The 25,811-nt window shown below is 34.1% G+C and overlaps 2 protein-coding genes across 3 annotated transcripts; one reads left to right on the plus strand and one right to left on the minus strand.

The window, feature by feature from the left end:
- Positions 1-677: 677 nt before the first annotated feature.
- On the plus strand, positions 678-18,977 carry LOC128207785 (ras-related protein Rab-4B). Of its 2 annotated transcripts, XM_052910909.1 has the most exons (8): positions 678-782; positions 5,144-5,224; positions 6,673-6,787; positions 8,247-8,309; positions 9,724-9,878; positions 10,806-10,901; positions 12,085-12,238; positions 14,370-18,977. In XM_052910909.1, exons 1-7 carry the CDS (start codon positions 767-769, stop codon positions 12,192-12,194), a joined length of 636 nt encoding a protein of 211 aa, XP_052766869.1. In that variant the 5' UTR covers positions 678-766; the 3' UTR covers positions 12,195-12,238; positions 14,370-18,977. The 2 variants fall into 2 exon arrangements, with proteins under 2 accessions (XP_052766869.1, XP_052766871.1); XM_052910911.1 differs by lacking the exon at positions 12,085-12,238.
- Positions 18,978-20,670: 1,693 nt separating this feature from the next.
- LOC128207277 (uncharacterized) lies at positions 20,671-24,583 on the minus strand. Its single transcript, XM_052910112.1, has 4 exons — positions 24,510-24,583; positions 23,539-24,058; positions 23,005-23,279; positions 20,671-22,543 (listed from the first exon to the last, which is right to left on the minus strand). The coding sequence occupies exons 2-4, from the start codon at positions 24,017-24,019 to the stop codon at positions 22,301-22,303; spliced, it is 999 nt and encodes a 332-aa protein (XP_052766072.1). The 5' UTR covers positions 24,020-24,058; positions 24,510-24,583; the 3' UTR covers positions 20,671-22,300.
- Between the last annotated feature and the right edge of the window lie 1,228 nt (positions 24,584-25,811).

Consider the following 25,811-nt stretch of genomic DNA (forward strand, 5'->3'; position numbering starts at 1 on the left):
AATGTGAAATGTCAACCAAGCTGTGGTTGCGTTGATCTTTGAACGGCCAGACATATAAGAAGTAATCAGGAAACGCTCATTCAAAATAGGTTATTTGCTTTTTTTTGTAAAAAATTAAAAATTCCAATTATTGTATTCACAACCGATATTGCAAACTGCTCATTTCATTTCCATTTCAATTCTGACAATGCAATTGTGCTTTTATCATAAGTTGTACGAAGATGCCCCAAAGTGGGACTTGATTGGAAGTAATGGAAGAAGAAAAAGTCAAAACAGACGTATACATTAAACATTACAACAGTAATACAATAATGGTTTAAATGATGTTTTCCAGTCAACTATTATTGATGTTCATTTTGTCCATAATTATATCTTGCTGTTAATGCAAGAGTCGTGTTCAGCTGGCAAAAGAGCAATCATAGACATTTTATCAATCAGGACATAACAGAAATGAATTTTTCAGTTATTAGAAATGCATTTTGCCCAGTGTTGAGTTGCACAGTCTGGATGTTTAATCATTAACGTCTAATGGTTGTCAACAAATAAGGGACGAACCTCTGCACATCACGTTTTCATAATATCAAGGGAGATGACTGTGTAAGGAGTTCGTCTTACGTATTAGTTAAGTGTAACCAAAAAGCAAATTTTGTGAATTAAAATATTATCAGACACCTTGATGACCTTGACCTCACACAAATATTTCGATGACAAACAGGAAGTGAGAAAATATCATAAACATAGGCTGCAATTATTTTGTCTAGCCAAAATGTCAGAAACTTATGGTATGTATGAACCCATAAGAAGTAATTGTCAATACAATTAATAACTTTGAATGCGTTGAATGTCATATATTCGACTGTCAACTTCTTTATATTTCACTTTATTATATTTTTTAGACATATTTTGGATATTGTCTTTTGAATTTAGAAAAAAATCAATAAACTTCCTTTCATGTTTTTGGTAAATATGTAAATACATCAAGCATTGATATCAGCAAACTGGTAGTCATACCACTATTGCATTGATTGAACTTATTTCTGTTTCCCAAATATATGTACGTATTAGTCAAATTTATTGAATTGCCCAACTACTCTGGATTTTAAAAGCTCCAAACTTTTCCGATGTGGTATCATATTTTAACTTAAATACTGGGCATGGGAATTGAATCAAAAGCTTCTGTCTAAACTACTGTAAAATGTATATTTTCATGACTATCTAGCGAGAAAAAAAAACACGGATAGACTAAGGTTAGCATTATTCCATTGAACGATTATCATTGAATATCAATTGAAAAGGTCAACATTGGCAACTATCAATAGTGATAAAATTCAGCTAGGCTTATTGAAGAATATGGAGAGCTATACTACTCACCCTGGCGTGGACATCAGACCTTGGTTCAGGTTTTGCATGTAAGCACTAGTCCTGTAAGTTATTATCCATGCATCCATCTAAGCAAATACATGATGTACTGCATTAAAATTTTAGACATGTGTTCACAACTATCGAACCTACCTTATAATTCTTAGTAGTAACTTAGATATTTTGGTTAAATTTTTGCATACTTAGGTAATGTAACTACATTTAAGTCAATATCACAGCAAATACTTAATGTATTGCAATGACAGGTGCTCCCAACTACAGTACACTCAACGAGTTAGACCCACTTTCCGTTTTCCTCCGCGGATTTTCGCTATCGCGGCCAACGCAATGAATTTATTGTCTGTCCGCGTTCCTCAGAGTTGGAATTTAAGGCCCTCGGAGGGTGATCGGTCGGCCGAAGAATGACGAACGCGGCGTTCCTCGGGGGGGTAACCTCCGCGAAACTCTGCAGACATTTGATAAGAATCTACGCTAAAGTTATTTTTTTATTAAAAATTTCCATCGATAATGACGGCTTCAGTAAATTTCTATTATTCTTTTTCCTCTGCCCGTTTTACATGAAGTTAGCTTAACACAAGAATGCAGTCGTATTTCACTATTTGCACATGCATCTTATAAACGTATATTTTACTAATGACTGAATACATTGATAAACACGTTTCACCCGGAAAAGGCTAGGTTACTTATTACACATTTTCGGAAAATCAGGAGGTCAAACACGCGTTCAAAGTTCGCAGCGCATGGTTGAAGCCTTGCCTCGTTTTCATAGCTATTTTTAACCACCAATAATAAAAAGTATATTCTATATAATGTATTGATCACGCGCGTGACGTCAGAGGTCATGGTTCAGAAACGTGTAAAATGTCGGCTGTTTTATGATGCAATACAATTAGTGGCAATTTATCAATGATTCAATGTTTACTATAAACAAGTCAAGACAATATTCAATTGGCGTTTTCGGACACAAAGCAAATTAAACGCTGGTAAGAATCTTGTACGATTAATAATGTACATAAGCATAAAAATTAACTTCTAAACAAGAGTGATTTCTTGCTTGTCTGATTAGACACGGAGTTCCGCCGAGGGGTCATAAAATCGGACGATTTTCAACGCTATCGTTCATGTTAAACTCGGCGGAAAACCAGCCACTCGGAGGAACTCGGAGGGATTTTAGCGAGGGCAACAGTTTTACCCTCGGAGGAAGTCTGCGATCATCGACTTTATCCCTCGGAGTGAGCGAGGAAAGTGGGTCTAACTCGTTGAGTGTACTGTATCTAACCTACTCAGGCCAGAGTTTTTTTATTTTTCGTTTTACAGGAGCGCCGTACTGAAATATTGCAAAACCCAAAAAAGAAAAAAGATTCAAATTACTAACTTTATTTTTATTTTTTTCCGCCGCCTGTTTCTTCGATCTCCGATAGAAAATAAAATTTAGTGTTATTTAACCTAACGCTAATTTCACAATAACAAAAAATTATCGCGCACAGTTTCCAAGATGGCGGAAGCCGGCGATTATTGCTTACAGTTAGCTGAAATATGTTTCATTGTTTTGTGATTTCTCATGCATATTATATGCCGTGATGAAAATAAAACTTGAAACTTGCTTAATATCATCATCTTAGCGCTTGTAAGGAATATGGCTGCCTTTTACGAAATTTTGAAGTGGATTAAGTTTGAAGACTGAACCTGTTGTTCATAAAATCGTGGTGTTTTTTTGTGATATCGGAACGAATTGTATTTTCTTTATATCGAAGCATAAAATAACTTAAATATTTCTGTGTGTAGACCTGTTTACACGGGGACACACTGAAAATTGGAATTTGCTGTACAGTTTCTGACTACAGAAAAAGACGAGAATGTGACATTGGATTTGGCTTGTTTGTCTAAACGACAATAAAGTTATACCAACATATTGCATACCATTTTAAAGGGCATTGACTCCTCTTTTCATGTCACCTATTTTAAAATGGATTGTTTGTATGTTGATTAAGAAACTTTAAAAAAATGGACTCGACCGTGAAATCTGGTAAGTTTGAGTTACAAACCTTGGTTCTTTCTTGTATATCACTATCAGACATTAAATTTCCTCAGATGTGTTGTTTATCTCATTATATACACATATATATACAGAATTGATTTAATTATCATCATGTGAAAATGACAGCTTGTTTTGCCTTCATAATACAGACTATTGTTGCATCATTTTAACGATTACCAGTTATTTGCAAATATTTAGGTCCTGCGTGAGAATTGTTTATATTTATATTTTAAATCTGCGTTAGGAAGTCTGGATTTTTTTCAATAAACGTGTTTTGTTCTCATATATATCCAATATGGTTGACGCTGTGTCTGCTACAGCGGGGTTGGCCATTTCTCGGCCACCGGCCAAATGTCAGGTTGGCTGTTTTCTGGCTGTTTCTTGGTAAAAAATGGGCCTCTCTATTTAGACACCGGCCAGAAAACGACCCGGCCAATTTCAGCCAGGGAGATGGCATATTTGTTTAGGTTTTCATTGAGACAAGCCGCATTTTTAGTTTTTAATAATTTTACAAAGATTTAAAATGAATAACATTTATGCTGCGGCTGTCATTTTATTTTCTACAAACTTGGAACATTTTGGAATTTATTCTTGTTAAGCAATACATAACTTAGATAGTATTTAATTTTCTGAAAGTATGGACTTTACAAATATATTTGAAGAAGTTATAGTTTTTAAAACAGCTGTGGCGCAACACTATTATACAACAGGCAGTATGGAGTACAAAACAAGTGTGCACAACTTCAAAACATGCATTGTATAAAAAATTCAAAAAAAGGAAAATATGGAAAATCCATCTTATTTTTATTCTTTTTCTCGACGCTCATTTTTCGACATCTTTTTCTTATTTTTATTCCCTCCTCCTGGTGCTTATTTTTGAAAAAATTCCCGTAAAACAAAAAATAAAAAAGCTCTGGCCTCAATCTTTTTTAAGATTTTTGCATGTCATCTTATTTAACAGGGATCCATGCATGTTTTACCAAATTTTTGCAATCCTTAAACTTTTAAGAGGTCGAAAAGTCCAGCGCCCTGTCTCTTTGACAGCTCTTGTAATGATAAGATAATAAAGCCAGAATGCAAAGAGTGAAGAGTTTGTATAAGCATGAAAATAAATCTTCAAATAATTTTAATAATTTATCAATTGATCATTGATCAGTTTTTAATCTTTGATAGTAAAATTTGATCGGATTCCAAATATTATTTCCAGCCCCAAAATCTGGTAGCCCATTTGCACAGATTACTGTCAAATCAATTGAAAGATTAACCTTCTTTTTTTAAACAAAGAAGGTAGTACTAGTAAATGACATTAGTCTTATTTCCAACTTATGTGTCAAATAATTTCACTTTTAGTTGTAAACTCAAAATGCATAATATGGGTGTGTTAAGGTCTAGTTTTTTGGGGTACCACATGTATGTTTCAATTGCCAGAATATTTCCCATTTTAAATGCAAAAGATCCAAAACTCTTTAAAAAATTGCCGGTCCAGTTTGGTTAAAAAATGACAAAAAGACATGCATTGGTTAATTGATCAATATAAACCTCATACAATATATATATATACTACTTAATATCATATATGTTTAATATACAGCCCTTCCTGCATGTTCCTTTCGATAGGAAGTGCAGGGTCTGGAAAGTCATGCTTTGTTATATTTCAGACTTTTTTTCAAGTTCCTTAAGAAAGAAATTGCAGGGATAGGAAAGTCATGCTTTGTTACATTTCAGACTTCCTGTTCAAGTTCCTGGTGATAGGAAGTGCAGGGGCAGGAAAGTCATGTATTCTTCACCAGTTTATAGAAAACAAATGTAAGTATCAAAAGCCAAGAGTGGAGAGGGTAGGTTGTGGCCACAGTGGGTTGGATCCCACAAGGGTAAGAGTGGTCAAGTTGTATCTGCATATCACCCAAGGGGTTATGGGTTGGATCCCCACCAGGGTGAGAGTGGTGTAGTGTTATTGGTGTCTGCATCTCTTCCAAGAGGTTATGGGTTTGATCACCACCAGGGTGAGTGTGGTCTAGTGTTATAGGTGTCTGCATCTCTTCAAAGGGGTTATGGGTTTGATCCCCACCAGGGTGAGAGTGGTTTAGTGATATAGGTGTCTGCATCTCACCCAAGGGGTTGTGGGTTTGATCCCCACCAGGGTGAGAGGGGTCTAGTAAAGGTTCTTGCATCTTACCCAAGAGGTTGTTGGTTTGATCCCCACTAGGGTGAGAATGTTCTAGTGGTGAAGATGCCCGCATCATACGGAATGGGTTGTGGGTTTGATTTCCACCAGGGTGAGGGTGGTCTAGTGGTAAAGATGTCCTCCTTCTACCCAAGTGGTTGTGGGTTTGATCCCCACCAGGGTGTGAGTCGTCTAGTGGTATAGTTTTCTACATCTCAGCAAAGAGGTTGTGGGTTTGATACCCACCAGGGGGAGGGTGGTATAGGTGTCCACATGTCACCCAAGAGGTTTGGTGTTTGATCTCCACAATGGGTTCTTTCTCATGGCCTCCATTAAACCCATATGATCAGTACTGGTTTCTACTCGGGAAACAGGCTCCAGTGTGATTCTTTAAGCTATTGGCTTTCGTCATAATTGAGCTAGAAGAAATTAGTTGACTGTGAAGTAAAAGACAGAGAAATTAAAGTAATACAGACAGTCATGTAAATGTTCTTGTTTGAACTGTTTACCTTGTTATACAGTTAGTTCAATCTTTTATTTCTGTGAAACATTTGGCCAAAGGTGGGTTTGGGCAAAATAAGTTATGGACAACACATGCCCCAACATCTTGTTTACTGTACGTATATTGTGTTGTTGTTTGATGTAAGTCATAGTAGTTCTCCCCTTGTCATATTTCATGATATGGTTAACATATCTTGCGTATTTTAGTCAAGACAGGACTGATTGTCTGGTAAGAGTAGTGGTAAGTGCACTCAAGGCGACACAGGTCGATTCCCAGCCTGGGTGCATGTAGGTTTGGTGTTAGTGGTCACCAAGCTGGACTAGTGGGTTTTCCCCCGGGTACTCCGGTTTCCACAACATCATTAGACCTCTGACACTCTTGTGCAACATTGTGGCCACGAGATTGACTAAATACAAGTTCTTATTTATAACTTTCTTAACAATAGTTGTAAAATATATCATGTTTTAACTAAACAGGACTTGAACGTCACAATGAAAGTGGCATTTATCAGACAGTCCATGGAACTACAGTTCTGGGACTTCTTCTTTCTGTGTCATACATGTAACTGATTTTTTGGGTATATTTCAGTCAAACAGGATTCCAACCACACAATAGGGGTGGAATTTGGCAGTAAGGTTGTGAATGTTGGAGGAAAGTCGGTGAAACTACAGATCTGGGATACAGCTGGACAAGAAAGATTCAGGTATTTTTCAAAAGCTTGCGTGTCTTTCTTTTAAAGGCACTAGACACCAGATGGAACAAAAATCTGCAAATACAGTATTTCCTCAAAACAAGCCTAGAATTGTCAATGCAAGCTGAGGCCGATAAATCATCACTTTACATGATCAAAAGCAACAAACATTCTGCATGTGTCGTAAGCAATTTGATACATCAGCTAGAACACAACAATGGCAATTTTATGCAAGGTCTTGACCATTTTCTTTTTTTCTTGCAATTTTATCATCTTTTGTCTAGTCCCATAAATGTCATGTAGTTTTTTCCTATTCACCTTTAGTATTCAGTAATAAATATTAAAATTTGGGAAAACAAAAAAATACACTTCATGCTATTATTTACTTTAACAAAAATATGACATGTCTCTGTATGTAAAATAAAACCAGTATTTTATCAGTGCTGAGCTTGCAGTATCACTCTACCAGTTGACATTATCAAAAGCCCTGAACTTGTCAGATGCTTTGAAGGTTACTTTATATTTTTCTAAAGCCAAGCACAAGGATACATATTGAGGCTTGTTCATCCAAAATTTCAATGGCTGCACTACTGTTATTTTAAACCATGTACACAATCTGTATATGTAAATATCCTATAGCATGATGTACATTGGTTTCTTTGATTTTGTTATTAAATCATCTAATTTTCATTTAAGTTAACAAAGTTTACTGGCCCAAAATACACACTTAAAGGGACTCCTCATCTTTTGGCCCCAGGAAATGCAAATGTTTTCACAACAATTTCTTTTCTCCTGATAATGCATCTTGAACCACTTATATCACAACTAATTCACTCTTTGATACCAAAATTGCAGAAAAAAAATATAAGTATAATTTTTTTTGGGTTTTTCGTGGAATGTGAACCCACGCTCGTACAGTCAAGATAAAATTATAAAACTGACAACAATATTTCACACCCACAAGGACTTATACTCGAACTTATGATATGGATAACTTAACCTTTAAGCCATGTGTTGAATTGCATTACTACCGTTACTCTTTTCAAAATCATGGATATATATATTCAGCATTTATGAACATTAATTTTGCTGAACGAACGGTTCCAGCGGTCAGTATCTTAGTTTAAACACTCCTAATGATTTGCCACACTTTATTTCATCATACAAAAACAGTGCATTTAACAAAAACATGAGCGTGCCCTTTAAATATGTATTGCACAATATTGCTAACAGAGTTTTGCTGTAGAAAATATGCTGCAATAGATATTACACATGGGATAAATGGAAACTGAAATCTGGCAACATCCCAGGAATGAAATGAAATTTAAAGATATTTTATTCTACAAGGTCAACAATATTTATTGTTTCACAAATAATCGTTTGATCTGTAAAAGTATCATAAAATATTGAAGATGAAATGATTCCCCTGCAGAAATTGAAATATAATTATGGTGAAATTGTTCCATTACAGATCTGTAACCCGAAGTTATTACCGAGGAGCTGCAGGTGCCTTGCTTGTATATGACATCACAAGGTGAGTGTGTCATAACTCGGCCCTACATGTTCTTTATCCTGATTGGGAAGGTGAGAGTGGTCTTGTGGTATCAGTGTTGCCTGTGTATGACATCACAAGGTGAGTGTGTCATAACTCGGCCCTACTTGCTGTACCCTGTCTTTTTATGGTAGCACCCAATTGCCATAATGGAGACCTTTCTGACTTCATAGAAATTAAATGCTTAAGACTGTAAAATATTTAAGAATATATGTAAAAACTTATAATATGATTAAAATACATACTAATTTTACATATTTGGCTGTTGAAACCTAAAATTACTTCAATTAAACATAATTCTAACATTTTCAGTCATATTCATGATATTTAAGTTTTCACATAATAACCTGTTCCTCTTCTGCAGCACCCTTTCCTTTATAATACCTGGCTAAAACCTTAGCCTCTCTAGGTCCTCACCAGGGTACTTACTTGGAGGAGACCACTTAGAAAGACATTTGGGTGTACTTGAATTGGTGACCTTGTGGTCGATGTGAGGGGGGGGGGGGGGGCATCTATACTACTGTAATGAACAATTACTTTTCATTTTACTTAGTTTTCAGAGTGGCTTTTCTAAGGGTTTGAGATAAGTTTCAAAGTATTATCAGTGTATATTTGAATAATTAACAATTGATTTTGTTAAACAAATTCAATTAGAGTTTGAAAATTTAACCATTCTTATAAATGTCTTTGTGTTTACTATATACATTTCATGGCTGCTATATACATTTCATGGCTTAAGGCGGCACTGTCATAGAGTTTGACATAAACATAAATCGTTTTATGTGAAATATGAACAAAACGCTTGTTATAATATTAAGATTAGAGATTTATTGGGAATAATTATTGAAAAATGTTAAAGAAAGTGCTCCTTATTTGGTTGAAAAAAGTAAGTTACGCATTCTAAAATTGAATAATTTTTGTTTTGGAGAGTTACTAAACTGTTCAAATAAGTAAAAACCAGTTGATTTTTATTAAATTCAATAAAATGAGGAAAAAGCTTATATTCAACAAAGTTTTAAAATATGTGTGAAAACATTAAATCTGCAAGTGTTGCTGACAACCACTGTTTGAACTTTGCAATATAATTTTTTTCCCATTTATTTTCTCCCCATTTTAACTGTCTCCCATTTTTACTTTTTCCCATTTTTACTTTCTCCCATTGTTTGATGTTTGCATTTTAACTTGTTCCCATTTATTTTCCCCCCATTTTAACTGTCTCCCATTTTAACGTGCTCCAATTTTAACTTTTTCCCATTTTTATTTTTTCCCATTGTTTGATGTTTGCATTTTAACTTTTTTTCATATATTCCCCCCCCCCCCCCCCGCCCCCCACATTTTAACTTTATTATATTTTAACTTTCTCCCATTTTAACTTTTTTCCATTCTTATTCTCCAGCCGTGAGACATACAACGCCCTAACCAACTGGCTGACAGACGCCCGTACCCTGGCCAGTCCCAACATTGTGATCACCCTAGTGGGAAATAAAAAAGACCTAGAGGCAGAGCGAGAAGTAACATTCCTCGAAGCCAGCAGGTTTGCACAGGAAAATGGTAGGTATTATAGTAATAGTTGTGTTTATATTCTTTATTTCTTGAGGGCTATTTGGTAGTTTTGCACCTGCTTCTTGTTTTAAATTTCATCTGGTCTAACAAAATGGCTTATTTGGGTACTAACTTAGTAAAATTTGGTCTGAAAAGTATTGCTTTTCACACTTGAAAATATCATTTTAACCAAAGAAGGATGGACTTACATTTTTTTTGAAATAAGGTGAGAACCTGAAGGTCCAAGACAGCTGCTACCTTATAGAAATCACATTTGATTTCATTAGTAGGAACCAGTACTAGTGTCCAATTTCAGCGGCCAATTGTGTGCCATAGTTGACTTGATCCCATGACCTTTAGATTCTAGTTTGGTTTAAGTGTTTAAGGTACTGCTAGAGCACAAATGAATTTATAAGGTCAGTTTTTTTACACAATGTCAAACATAGCCTAGATCTTGCATGAATATTATAAGTATGAGGATTATTTTCATTGTGAAAGAAATAGTAAAATCATTTATGTGTGGGAAGTCCAATAGGCAATTTAATTTAAACTGATATATTTTACAACGGTTGTGAAACAAGTTATTACAACATTATATAAATCACTCTCATTGGTAGGATGTTACACAAGAGTGTGGTCTTGTGTTGTTGGGGAAACCGGTGTACTCGAAGGAAACCCACTTGTCCGGCTTGGTGACCACAAACTAACCTCACATGCGTTAAGGCCAGGAAACAAACCAAGGTCTCCTTGGTGAAAAATGAGTGCACTGACCACTGTGGTAACTGAACAACCTGTAAATTGGCAATTTGCTATACAAATTATATGTGCACAAACATCCAGAATATGTCAGGATCAAACTCTGCTACACATACATAATTTACATTTTGATTTGATTTTAAAAAGCATCATTTCATAAAAATTATTGATTTTTTTCAGAGCTGATGTTTTTGGAAACAAGTGCTTTAACTGGGGAGAATGTCGAGGAGACCTTTCTCAAATGTGCTCGACAAATCCTCACTAAAATAGAGTCGGGTATGTTAAATGCTTGCTGGTTATTGAAATATACTTAACATATTATTCAGGCAACAAGTTATAGTTTGTTTGGCCATACACAACCCACGTTTTTGAGGGAAGGTGGATCATGAGGTTTAAATGTTAGTTTTCTTGTTGTTTTTTTAAGAAAAAATATTATCTAGATGGAAAGACAGGAGAAGATTACCAAAAAAGTTGAGACATGTTTTGTTGTTTTGTTGTTCTTGTTGGTTTTTTTTTTTTTGGGGGGGGGGGTCTGTCAGGTACGGTCAAACAAGTTATTTATTAACGGTGGCCTAGCTTTCTATATTTGGAGATTGCATGCTGGATTATATATTCGGTAATTGACTTTTATTGTGTTATCTGTACATTATATAACTGTGGTAATCTCTTACTTACCATTCAAAATTTGGAAGTCCCTTGAAATAAAGGTCATAATTTATGATGTACACGAAATGTCTGTGATATATAGAAAGGCTGGAATCAGGGAATTGTGAAGTTGTCTGTGTAATATAGAAAGAGTGGAATCAGGGAACTGTTAAATTTTCTGTGTAATATCAAAGGCTAGAATCAGGGAATTGTGAAATTGTCTGTGTAATATCGAAAGGCTGGAATCAGGGATTTGTGAAATTTTCTGTGTACCGTAATATAGATAGGGTGGAATCAGGGAATTGTGAAATTGTCTGTGTAATATCGAAAGGCTGGAATCAGGGATTTGTGAAATTTTCTGTGTACCTTAATATAGAAAGGGTGGAATCAGGGAATAGTGAAATTGTCTGTGTAATATCGAAAGGCTGAAATCAGGGATTTGTGAAATTTTCTGTGTACCTTAATATAGAAAGGGTGGAATCAGGGAATAGTGAAATTGTCTATGTAATATCGAAAGGCTGGAATCAGGGAATTGTGAAATTGTCCGTGTAATATAGAAAGGGTGGAATAATATATATATATCGATGAAATTCTAATTTAAAGCACCGTGAGTAACCCCCCTTTCTCCAAATATTAAGTGCCCTGGTTACATGGCACTAAAGAGCTTAAGGAGAGCCACTCTGTTTAGTATATAAAATAGACTAAGTAACGATAGAAACAAAAATATTTTGTTTTCCAACAGGCATATCCAAAGATTATTAAGCATCATCCAATCACTTACTGTTGCTCGAGTATGTAATGAATGCTACTTTAGGTGAACTGGATCCGGAACGGATGGGCTCCGGGATCCAATATGGGGACACATCCGTACGACGCCAACAACGACCCCCAACAACGTCGTCGAGACCCGAATGCTCTTGCTAGCTTTTCTCTCTTTTCTGCTTCTACTGGTGGAAGAATTGGACAATGTGTGTACTGAATTTTGTAAACACTGCCTTTAATGCTTTCAAGGTCGTATCTAATGATAGGGGCATTAAACATGCATGTTATGAAATACATTAAGCTCATTTAATTTCATGAAAATACGTTAAACAACATATTTCATAGCATCAGAATTGGTCTTGTTTTGCTGCTTGTGTTTGAGTCTCCTGCAAAGCATTGCATGCGTAGGGATAACTTCGATGACTATTCCTATAGTCATAAAACTTGGTATGTACATTATTCTTTGTCAGCAGATGAACCACAGGTATTTTGGGGGGTCAGTATGTCAAAAGGTCAATGTTATGGTGAACTGTAAGTAGAAAAATAATGGACATATTCAAATTGCAAAACTTGGTTAAAGCTAAATACATATTTGATAAAGTGAAAAGGTGGTTTCAGATAGAGTTTTCTATTATCTGCATTATATTTTTCGAATTGCAAACAGAGTTACATGGGCATGGCCATATTACAGACTGGTACATGTTCAAAACATCAACAGAAATGGAAAACCTGATGCAAAATTAGAGGGCGCAGTCTGACTCCTAACCTGATCCATATCATCAAAGACTTTAATACCTAGTTATGCCTAAATAAATGATCATTTCTATATTTATTAAGTAAAATCAACCTGATGAAATTCACAGGACATATCGGCAGTTTTATTAAAAAAAAAATATTGAATCAAAAGCATTGATGGCAACTGCATGTTGTGGCTTGGCTGTAAATGAATTTGATATTATTTCTTTCATTCTTCAGTGTAAGCAATGCTTATTTTGGTCAGGTCATTCAGGTCATATTGAATGCCAGGATGGAATATGAATATTAATGGATGATGATATTTACTGTTATACTTACTATGTTTTGATCCAAATTGGTAAGCTTTTGTTTATGTTAGCTGATTTTTAATGTTACGCTTATTTAATGTTACAATAATGTTAATAATAGCTAATGTTGATGTATTTCGAGCTTATGTCTGTTATGCATAAATAGTAGTTCTCCAAAACAATTGTATCTTTGGTTCCTGGGTGGTATTCACTCATTTAAAGTCTGAGTTTGAGACTAAGGCTCAGAAAATTGAAATCTTTATTATTTCAAATTATTTTTTATATAACTCTTTTTTTACGAAAGGTGTTTTCTTGATTGTAAAACTGATTATTTGAAACAGATACCAAAATTTTAGCATCTTTGCTCCTATAATAGCATTTTCCAACTTAATGATGTTTTTGCTATTCTGAGTCTGAGTCCCAAACTGGGACATTAGTGAATAGGGGCCCTGGTTTTAGTATTCTAATAAACATTCATATATATTATATATATATATGTGATTTTTTACAGAAAAATTGAGTCCTGTGGAGAAAAAATGATTATGGCACATTTTAAGCCCTTTTGTCTTTTTCGATGAAAAAAATCAAAGTATTGTAAAGGTTTTTAATTGAAAACCATTTAAGGTATTCAACTGAAATATGGTTAATATTTTCCAGAAACTATACACACATGTATAGCAAGACCCATTACTATGCCTTTAAAAACTGTTGAGTTGTGCATTTGTTTTAGCTGACAGCATAAACAGACAACATACCTGCCATATTTCTGAGAGGCATCCCAGGGGATTTTGGTCCGAATTCCAGGGGATTTTGATATTACACCAGGGGATTTTTAAGCGGCGAATATTTGCGCAATATCTGCATTTATAATATAAAAATAAATACAGAAATACACTAAAATTACAATAATTTTTGGACTTAGTCATCATGGTCCTTCATGGAATTTCACACTCAAAATATCATTGATGCTTTCCACTGTCAACCTTAAGCAAGTTTTGAAAAAAACAAAAAACAAAAAGTTAATTCCAGGGGATATGGATCCCCCGGCGAGGGACCAGGGGATGGGTCAAAATTCCGGGGGATTTTCCCCCCCGTCGGGGGATATGGCATGTATGAGACAAGTGTTGATTTTCGCTTCATGACACTCTTATTCTCTACAGAACTCTTTTTTTGTGATGATATTTATAAATGTAACTGCCTCCACAGGAATCATTTTTTTGCTGATGAAGTCACATATGATGAAAGCAGTTTTTGAAATTAAGAGTTGATATAATATCTATTCTATCTTCTATAGGTGAGTTGGACCCAGAGCGTATGGGTTCGGGCATACAGTATGGCGATGGCTCCCTGCGCAGAATGAAGAAAACCGAAACTAAATCTCGGCCAGATTGTGCCTGCTAGCATCAAGCAACATCTCTCTGAGTATCAGTGATCATGACTCAAACTTTTGTACAATAATCTCAATGTGTTTTGTGAGTGTGAACTTGAACAAGTTACATTTAGTTGATGTAAATCATTATGCCCCAATTTCTCAAAACATCTTAAGCTTAACAGGTTTAAGTATAATTTTTCATTATGCCAAACTCCTCAAACTTGCTTTAACTGGATTTTATCAACCAAAATACAGTTTATCATGCTTATTTTTAAGTTCCTTTTAATATCTCCAACTTTATAAGGAGAAAAAATACTCAATTTTTGCCAAAACACAAATTGTGAGCTTAGCTTGATCCTGTTATATTGGGCTTAACCAATTTCGAGAAATGGGGGTCTTTTTGATAAATCTCAATGCATTATGTATGTTAGAACTTCAAACAGTTATATTTAGTTGATGTAAATTATGATCCAGTGTGACCCTTGAACTTGTGGGCCAAAATGTAATGTTGTCTCGAATTTTTCAGCACAGTTTGAAAACAAAAGACTTGTCTTTATTCATGATTTCAACAATTTGTTGCAATAGTGTTTCATTTATGAATCATTATATTTGAGTCTATCAGTCTTTCAAGTGCATATATGTGAACATGTACCTCGCATTATATATTTCTTGTTTGTCAATTTTTCAAAGAAAAAGTTGAGTTATTGTGAAAGCCTTCGTGTCGTAGGCATATAAAACCTTTAAACTTGGTCATGATGCTCAAACTGTAAGATATTTAACTCAAAGTTGGTACACATGTTGCCAGAGACAATATGAACATGTATAGTAAGGCTTATAACTCTGGCTTAATAATTATTGAGTGATTCCCCTTTTGGACTGAAACCCGACAGACAAGCGTTGATGTTTGCTTTGCGGCACTCTTGTTAAGCAATTGGGACCACAAGACATTGTTAAGGAATAAACATGATCAGACTAGACACCAGATGATACAATTTCTAAAAAAAAAGAAAATTGTCAAAAACTTACATAAAATTGGCATCATTGTGTACAACGCAGTGAATCTTACTTGCTGATGTATCACATCACTTAAGACTCTTAAGATTCTTAGCCTCCTACGAGCTGGCATTGACAATTATAGGCCTAACTTGAGGAGAACCTGTATATGCCAATTTTGGACCATCTGGTGTCTTCTCCCTTAAACTAATTTCCTGTAAAGACCACATCTTTGACCATATTTTCCTTAATTTGCATACTTCCAAGTACATCTGACAATAAGACAGATGAAAAGTGAGATAAGGAGTTTATTAATTAAGTGGATTTATTATTACCGGTTCTCAGAAAATATGCAGTATACAAATAAGCTAATATTTTGATATTTAGTACCTGGTACCTTTTTGCTACTTACTGGCTTGCAATGTGATTTATATATATCATAATTCAGGCATTTTGAGAGTATTATAGATCTGACATACATGTATTACCGGGTAAACTCAGAGTTGATGCTGTGTTGATAAATTGATATCATATATCCCCATTTGTTTTCAAAAATTATTTATCATGTAAAAAAAAAAAATGAATATCATCCTAAACTATGATGTACATGTAGATGGTGTTATTTGCATGAAAAGTGTTTTTCTCTTTATCTTCTATATTTAAAAATGAACACAATCATTACATTGTATATGAAGTTTCCACTGTTAGATGCACAAGTTTTATGCTTATACTTGTGGAACACTTTGTGAGGCCCTGATAAAAATCTTACTTAAGTGCATGATCTTACTAAGGTAAGATCTGACTCCGAGCTATTGAAATCTGTATTGTAAGTGATCTGAATTTCCAAAATTTCCAGCCACTAAGAAGTTATGTAAAACTAACAGTATGTGTTCATTAAGTTAATTCCCTATCTAATCTCAGAAACAATTCAGAAATCCCAGTTAAATGACTATTAAATTCATCTTTATTGTGGATACAAAGCTATTTTAAGTAGGCATCTGATTGGCTGACAGAAAGTGTTCCAGAAGATGACCTCTTAAGGGTGAACCTAAGTTCTTGATGGCAATGCGTGTAAAGTGATACGATCTTAATAACATTGCCCTGATACAATCTATATTTGTAGATTAAATTGATTGAAAGTCATATGCAATAAGTTGTCAAGTGATTGATAAACTATATCCGGATAAATAAACTTTTGAGGGCCTCAAATATTTCTATCAGTGATAAGTGAATTATACAGCTTATTCAAGACAATGTGCTAATTCCTTGTAAATATAGGGATATTTGCTATTAAAATTAAGGCTTCACCCATTATTTTTTTATTTAGATACATAACATTAATGTCAAGAATCCAATTCTTAATTCCATATTGTTCTTTTAATACTCATTTTGATATTTGAGGATGCTATAATGAAATTCAAGCAGATGTTAATCATTTTTAAAATCATTTAGCCACACAGCTTGGATAAATTTAAGTGTTTAGTATGCAAAGCTTATGTAATTGTTTAAATTGTGTTTTATTTGTATTTAATGTATTTTGTTGGTTTATTAAATCCATAGTAAAAATCAAACAAAACAAAATGCAAATGCATACAATCATGATGTGAAGAATTTAAGAAGTTTTTTTCATAAACTGTTTCTAAGAACATTCCATTCACGTTGTTTATTTCAGGTTAAATTAATCCAAACTTGTGCCACTTGTTCAGCAGCTGATTATATAAAACTGGTTATGCTTTGGTTTGTTTAAAGTTATCAGTATGTTATCCAATAAATACCAGTTACCAATCAAATCGTTTTAATGAGCCAACTAGCCAAAAGTTAACCTGTAGACAACCTTAATCAATGTTTTATACAATTGGCTGCAGGAACTTTGTTAAAGTTTACAACGCTCTTAACCGCATTTTTGTGAAAATTTAGAAGTAAAATATTTTTTGGTATTGAAGGGCTCATATATTTAAATTATACAAAACTCCGTTGAAACAGTTCTCCAACTATTTGTAAGAAGTGTTACAATTGTGTGTCCAGTGTAGGAAAGATTTGAAAGTTATTTACAGTGACCATAGTCTACATTAACAAAACACTGATCATTCGGCCCAAGTCTGTCAATTATTCAATAATGGGCTGATTGTGTCAGAACAGTGTTAAAGTTAACAACATTGTAAACTTGATCGTTGTTAACTTGTAGTGCTTTATTGCTCTAAAATGTTCATGAACACACATTCGATCTGTGTTACTTTTCACAAATATTAAAACCTCTGATTCAGCTATGATTGTTCTATCGTAATATATATCAGCACATAATAAAATATTTCACCTTTAAAAAATAACAATGATGCTGTTAACAATGTTGTTAACTTTAATAGAGTTCTGGACAATCAGCCCATGGTCAATCACATGAACACAAACTTATGTAATATCAAAATTGTCAAACCCCATTCAGCTTGCATTTCGTACAATTTATATATTAAAACGTTGTTTGTTCATATATATGATTTAATGGTGTTCATTTTTTTCCATGTTTCCCATGTAAATATTGTAGATAATAAGTTGTACAGACATATCATTTCTCGCCATTTGAATTACATGTAGTCCTTCTATACTGACAAGCCATTTTGTTGGTTCTGTGTGTATGTGTTATATTATGAATTCAAGAATAGCATTTGTTTAGATTGGGGCATTTTTGTTGCATTTTTTAATGAATATTCCTTTTGCTAATTGGATAAAATCTACATATTGTGTATATGTAGAAGTGTCCGGTTTAATCTCCAAGTTATAAGCCTAAAAAAAGTAAAGACTGACATGCTTTAAAAACTGCTAGAAATGTGGTTCTTCCTTTAATCCTGAAAATGGCAAAAGGGAAATTTTTACTCCATCCATAGTTACACATGTTATGATAAAACGGGTCCCTGAATAATGTTTTTCAAGGTCCTTTTCTGAATTTTTTTCAAGGTACTTTTATGCTATATTACACTGAATTCTTGAATACTATCTTCCAGAAATGTGTTAAGGCACTGTTGTTGAAGCAATTGTGAAGCTCATCTTCTTTTATTAAAAGAAACGAGGTATTGTCAATGCGTTCATGTTGTCATCGTCGTTGGCGTCATTGTAAACAAAATTATCCTTGGCTATAACCAGAAAATCTTTTGAGATACTCAAATCAAACTTGGTACACATGTTGCCAGACACAACACACACATTTGAGGCAAGGCCTATAACTCTGCCTTTAATAATTGCCAAGCTGACTGAAAAAAAACCAGACAAGTGTTGGTGTTTGCTCACAATGCTTTTTTTCAGCTTCCTCCACATCGTACATGTATTTGTTTATTGATTATGTTTTGATATAACATGTCAAAATAAGTGCTGGTAAGAAATTGAATTGAATGTTTTCTGTGTATGTGTGTAGGTATGGATTTCGTTATGTTCAAATTATATTTGTGAATTGTTGTTAAGATTTTGTTGATAAGTATGTTGTATTATTTGAATGTTTATTTATGCAGTACATGACTATTCCTTTGACTATTAAAAAGATTGTATGCACAGTTGTGTTGTTTTTGTATAGCGCGCATTCAGCCGAGATTTTGATGCAAGGCAATGTGTGAATCTATAAATAGAATGAGGTTTTACCTTCCTCATCTTTAATTATTATTTTTTTCATGATTTATGCTGAATCACATGATTGTGTTCAAGATCTTGTTTCAATAAAGATTGATTCGTATTTTCAGGCATAACCTCGATTTGGGCGTTAACTGCGTTACAATAAAAATATTGGAAAGACATTTATATCATAGATTCTGCCCATAACTTTATGGGTGAACTGGAGCACTCTTAGGCCACATAAGGTTTATGACTTACTAGCATAAGTTTTATCATTTAAATGTAGGCATCTCATGTATTCTCTTAGGTAGGCTGGATTTCTGTTTATAGGATGTGGGTATGATCCTCTCATCTGATCTCTATACATGTGCGTCATGCCATAGCCAAATACTGCTCCCCAAAAATTATCAGGCATATAAATGGCTATACAATATATTTTATATCTTCTCGGAAGATTCTTGAAATTAAATGTAATTATTCATTGACATCTTTTTTTAGAAACACACACATAAGAGGCTACCTGCTCAGTTATGGATTGTCTAACATTTTCAAGAAATCATGATTTATAATTACTGGGTGTGGTAAAATGTAAATGTAAAGGTTGCATTCGTATAGATGTCTTGAGGTATTAAGGTAATCTTTATTTTACATTGCAATGATGAACATTTTGAGCTTTTTGCCAACATCTTTTTTTTAAATCTACTATAGTAAAGTACATGTGAAAAACTGTTTACCATTTCTGGACTACCAGTACTATCATTGACTAGTCTCCTAACCCTCTGATCTGTAGTTTCATATGATAAACACATGGCCGTTGCCGACATCACACTGACAATATTGTGGAATCAAGTCCCATCTTTACTTAAGCTTAAATAAATCTGTACTTATTAATAACAGAGGTCAGACCTGTTCTTAAGACATTGCACTGAACTATTTACACTTATTTGTAATAAAAGTGCAAACTTTGAAGCAAACTGATGACAAATCAAAGAAAACAAGAGGACTCAGATGGCCCTAAATTGCTCACCAGTGTATAAGTCTTATAATGTTCACAAAACTTTTGGTAATAGCAAATGTCATTAACCTTCCTGCAAAGAATTATGAATACCGGCCAACCAGTTTCAGAGATTTCAAAATTTTGACAAACTTACCTTGTTTCGACTCAGAATTCTTTAAACACTTAATAAAAGGTCAGGGAGTAGAGTCAGGACTTTTTCCCCAATAATTCATCAACAAGTAACAGAGGAATTTAAAGGTCTTTCTTTAGTCGAGCAAGGGCCATAATTTGAAGAAAAATCATGCAAGAATTGCCAAAGAGCTGAATTTAGCAGATCTCTTGACTGTGAAGCTAATTTTTGAATATCAAACAAGCACATTGTGTGGTTTGAGGCTTGATCCAAAATTTCTAAGACTAGGGTAATTAAATAATTATCAGCCAAGAGTTGTCTTACTTGATTGTTTTAGTAGGAATGATGACTGGTAAGCATTGAAGTATCAGTCCAATACATCAAGTGAGTACACAGAAATGGCCTTGATAGTAAGCTGTAGGTAAGACATTGACCAAGATGACGTTGACACCTGTGTGAATAAAACAGCTCTTCCTATTCTTCAAATATTTGAGCTCAAAAAACACATGTTAGCAAAAATATGTTTATTATAATAATATGCATTAACTTTCTTAACAATACACAGTGTAAAGCTAACTACTGCAAGTTAACATAAATTACTACAAGTTCACGTAATTTAGTGTTACTGTTAACCAGATAAGACACATTGTGCTTCTTACAATATACACCAAGTCCTACAGTAAATTGTACATTAATACAAACATGTACATTTTGGTTGTAATGAATACACTCAACAAAATAAGTTAGGAGCCATTTGTTAAAACATTATTTTTTTATTACAATCATATATTGATAAAATTGTTCATAAATTTAATGTAGCTGATGATTCTATTAAAAAATCATAACATGTTTCTTGATATGTTTGTAAGCAACTTTCCATATTTATTTGTTTTAAGTCAGCTGTTCTGTATATCAAAAATTGAACAAATCTATTGGTGACCCTTCATCAATTGTGCTGAGTGTTAGATTTCACTACCACAATTCATCATAAACTGTATTTTCTCACAATAAGGACTACAAATCAACCTTCTTATAGAAATCAGCTGTGTTTGTTATCATTTAAACATATCCCAACATTTTAAAAGAATTACTGAGTTTAAAATGAACAAATAAACATTAAACCATGCATATTAAATGTACAAAAACTAAAACAATAATGCATCCAAAGGTATTAATAAAATATGGATATGAAAATACATGACTGGCAACATATTTTCCTATTTAAAAATCTTGAAGATTTTTTTTACATAAGATTTCTTTAAAATGTGCAGCAATTTAAAAATCTTGAAGATTTCTTTTTACCGGTACTTAACATCTCTCCAAAATGTTCAGCAATTTTAAGACAACCAGCCAATTGTTTTTTTTCTTTATGTACCAGTCAAAATTCAGCATTTCAAATATCTGCCCAAATATGTATGTTCTTCTATATCAAACAACATAAATGATGTGTATGTATACATGGCAGAAAATAAATCATAGGAAATGAAAACAAATTTCTAGCAAAAAATGCTTTACAATTTCCTTTTTTTTCTTTGAGCAAGAGCAAACTTATTGGTAGATCAATGAAATTGTGCGAATAATTTTTCGCAAACATACCGGGTAGTCCAGAATCCAAGAATGAAGCACAATTTTACAGTGTTTTAACCTGAAGAAATATCAATCAAAAAAGAACTTAACACTGACACTATTTTACAAATACACTCCAGTAAGGTACTACACTACATTGTTACATCGAGTATTCACAACAAAACAACCTATCACAGATCTTCCAAGACTAGCAAAAAACATGTCTTTCTCCTTCCATCCTAGTGTCCATATAATATATACAACTTTCACAATACATGTAACACTTAGAAATAGCATTAAGTGCACATGCATATCGGGCAGTGACCATTATTTAAGTGTGTTTGAATTTTATTGATAACGTGACAAAGGTCTGAGATTTTTTTTATTCAACATGGTTGGAAATACACTTGTTTAATAACTGTCATTAACTCAGCCTCTAAATTCTAAATTCATCATTTTCAATTTAAAACAAAAACAAAAGCAAAAAAAATGTATACAATAACTTAATTATGCCACTAAATGCTATTAACTTCAAGGAGTTGGAGGAAAGTCTAAAATATATAAAAATCAAAATCATGTTGTAAACTGGCTCTTTCTTTTTCGTGGATCTCTCTCCGTTGTAGCGTATTCATTATCCTCATAAGCTGGATAACTTCTTCGGTACTCAGACTCCCAAATAGCTGTTTGTCGCGACATTCTTTCATTAAATCGAGCCTTGCGACGCTTTTCTCGTGCAGACGCTGAGCGCTGTTTTTCTTGCTGCTGTTCAACAAGAAGTAAATTTCTCTTCTTGGCTCTCAGGGCAGCTGGATACACCTGAAGAATAGAAATGGTACATTTTATCATTTTCAATTTAATTCAGCAAGTTTAAATACTTCAGAATCACAGCTGCAGATCATATTTACTCAATTTCTGATGACAGGGTTCCCACTCGTCATTTGTGACAAAATCTCGAAAGTAGTGACAGTTTTTCAAATTTTGCAATAAATAATTTTTATGGCAACATTGATTTTCTCATTAATATTTTCTTAAAATTGTTAGTAGCCTTCTAAGAGGCCTGCACGATAATTGATTCAGTTTCTGTAAATTAAGTCTGCCCCAGTTGTGACATATCCAATAATCGTGGGATGCGGTCAGTCATGTATGTTACTCCTGCTTTATTTTTACTCTTCCCATATGGTTTGGGTAAAAAAAATATTCCTCAGCAGATACAGTAAAACGGTATTCACACAAAATATATTATAATATATAAAATTATCATTCACTAGTAAACTTACTGCCGCTGATGCTCTAACATTGAATGTTTTCTTGTCTCCTAGTACTCTGTTTCCTGCCCCACCACCATAGTTGTAGAATGGATGGCTTGGCCCAGCTTGGCTTACTGGCCGCTCATTGGCTGTTGCTGGGGGCGGAGCAGATTTTGGTCTTGCTCCTGGGGCAGACAAGGGACGGGCTCCGGACAGCTTACCCACTCTGTCTGGTCTTCGTGGCTTTGAGCGTTTCACGAAACATTTCTCGTCTGTGACCTTGGGCTTTGCAAAGGTTTTCCCCACTGAAAAATTGATTTTGACAAATATTTTATTATTTACATTTTGTCAAACATAAAATAATTTACAAAGTCTTATAGAATTGCTACTATCAGAAAATAATTTAAAACAAATGTTTTGGTCATGAACAGTTCCGTATATCATTAATGCACAAAGTTTTTATAATTAATTTTTATAATAAAATTATAAATCTTTACGGATGAAGTCAACTCTTTTTTCATAAAATAATGTACCAGTATTTAAATCACGAACTTCAATACTTACAAACTTTCTCTGTCATTTTCTTTTCACTTTTTTCATCAGTGTTTACTTTGCTGATATATTTGTTTAACTTTTCTTTTGCAGACTTTCTTAGATCATTGTTCTGTCTGATTATATCCACATCACAAGCCCCTAGATTTGCTTTTGACGCTCTTACATCTTTCTCTTTAGCTTCCCTCTTTTCCTTAGCTATATCATCCTCAGATTCATTTTCAGATTCCTGTGGCAATTCCTCCTCCTCATCTTCAGTTATGGCAAGATCTGCAAGACGAATCTCAGGAACTTCTGGTTGTTCCTCAGCTGGTGTCAGTTTGTCATCACTATCCGATGACTCTACCTCTCCATCCCAGGAAAAAGGAGTATGTGCACATTCTCTTTCCCGTCGAATGTGCCTGTAGTTGAGGTGCTCCTCATAAACTGGTATGTTCTGTATGAGGCTTGAAATTTTGTAATTTCTTCCATACTCAGACTTCTTGTACACCATGTTCACAGGTGTCAATGTGGCCCGTTCAATGCACTGTCACTGAAAAGATGCTGAGAGTAATAAATCTTATGATGGAAGCGTAAACCAATGATGGATATAAGGGATCTATACCAATTGAGCTAGCAAAGCACCTCGCTTTTTTACCAATACTATATTGTACATAGGATAATAATATTACGTCTTCAGATTTATTTTTTATAAACATATATGCCTTATTCTGCATTAAACAATAGTCTTGTTGCTAATGAATTCAGTAACATTTCTTTCACTTTATTGATATAATACAAGGCAAACATCATGACAAACACTCTAACAAAGCTGCATGTGAATCTTAAAATAAAAAAAATATGTCTGGACATGAATTCTAAATGCCCGCTTTTGAAAACTATACTGTATGCATACCGGTATTATGCATTTCAAACTGAATTGCACTTGACCAGAAATAATATGAAAACTGTTATTAAACAATCTTTTGATGGTTAAAACTTACGTTCAATTGAAAAATAAACGTTTTTGTTTTGTTCAGTATGTCAATACTCCATTTTGAATGTTGGCCGGTCATGTGACCAAACAATGTGATACGTACGACGAAACATGAAATGGGCAAACTTATTAAGCAAACTTCCCCTGAGGCTGGTGCAAAAAATGTCGGTCACAGTAAAATTCATGTTATTTTTTTAATATGTTACACGTTAATCAACGATTATTATAATTGTGCATGATACTGGAAGAATCACCTTCAAATACGTCACAAATGTATATGTTTAGGAAGTTTTAAGGGCCATTTACTGTTTAAAAACCTAAACCCTCCCAGTCTTCACACACACGCGCGCACCAGCCAACAATATTGGTTGCGCCTTAAAATTCGTTTCTGGTGAAGGCCTTTGTATTTTATAGCAACCAATATATAATGAGCGCATTGTCATTGTTTCGAGCCATTTGCGATAATGTTGAGTGTTGATTCCTGACAACAATATCACAAACATTTGTTTGGTGCACGAGACTAAGATCAAGTAAAATATTATAATAAGGGACAAAACAGCTTGACAGATAAAAGATAAGTGGTAGGTGGCAGCTATCTTTTGGACTCCCAAAGCTGACTCCTCTACCCAAACCAATCAGTTCACAGTGGCTGAGGCTGGGACAGTTTTGGGAGTCAATAATGATGACTTGTAGCTGACCCGAGCATCAACTGAAATGGTTGAGAACCCCTGTTTGAAGGAGTCATAGACTTCGGAGGATGTTGATTTGAGCTTTTCTCCATGCTGATGATGTTCAGGGAAATAATGGTTCAGGCAGTACAATGTATGATGTAGGTCTCGACTGAGGTACGAACTTCCGCCCTGAGTAGTGTGACTGTTGTGGAAGAAGTGAAATAATTTTGGCAGGATATCTTTCTAATAATAAAACAGACAGGATTTGACTATTGTTAATAAGATAAATGTTTTAATAATTTAAGTTTGGATTTGAACGCAAGTGATCAAACTAGCATAATAGCAAAGAGCATATCTTTGATATTAGCTAGGGTTGCAAAGAGTGCACATTAAATAAATAGAACTAGAAATAACCGACATAAAGCATGGTTTAATCAAGAATGTCGGATTGAACGTGAGCATTATATGCGTGATAAAGATAACGTTAAAACCATTATTCTCTTAAAGCAACTAACACATGAGGCACAATGATACATTTAAAAACAAATTACGCAGTTTAAAATTGTAACGGTCCGCTGTGCGTTCATAGTACAATGTATAACATTCCGTTATAGACGGAATTACGTTCATAGTACGCA

This window comes from Mya arenaria, chromosome 11 (genome assembly GCF_026914265.1).
Source record: "Mya arenaria isolate MELC-2E11 chromosome 11, ASM2691426v1".
In the NCBI taxonomy this organism is placed as follows: Eukaryota; Metazoa; Mollusca; class Bivalvia; order Myida; family Myidae; genus Mya; species Mya arenaria.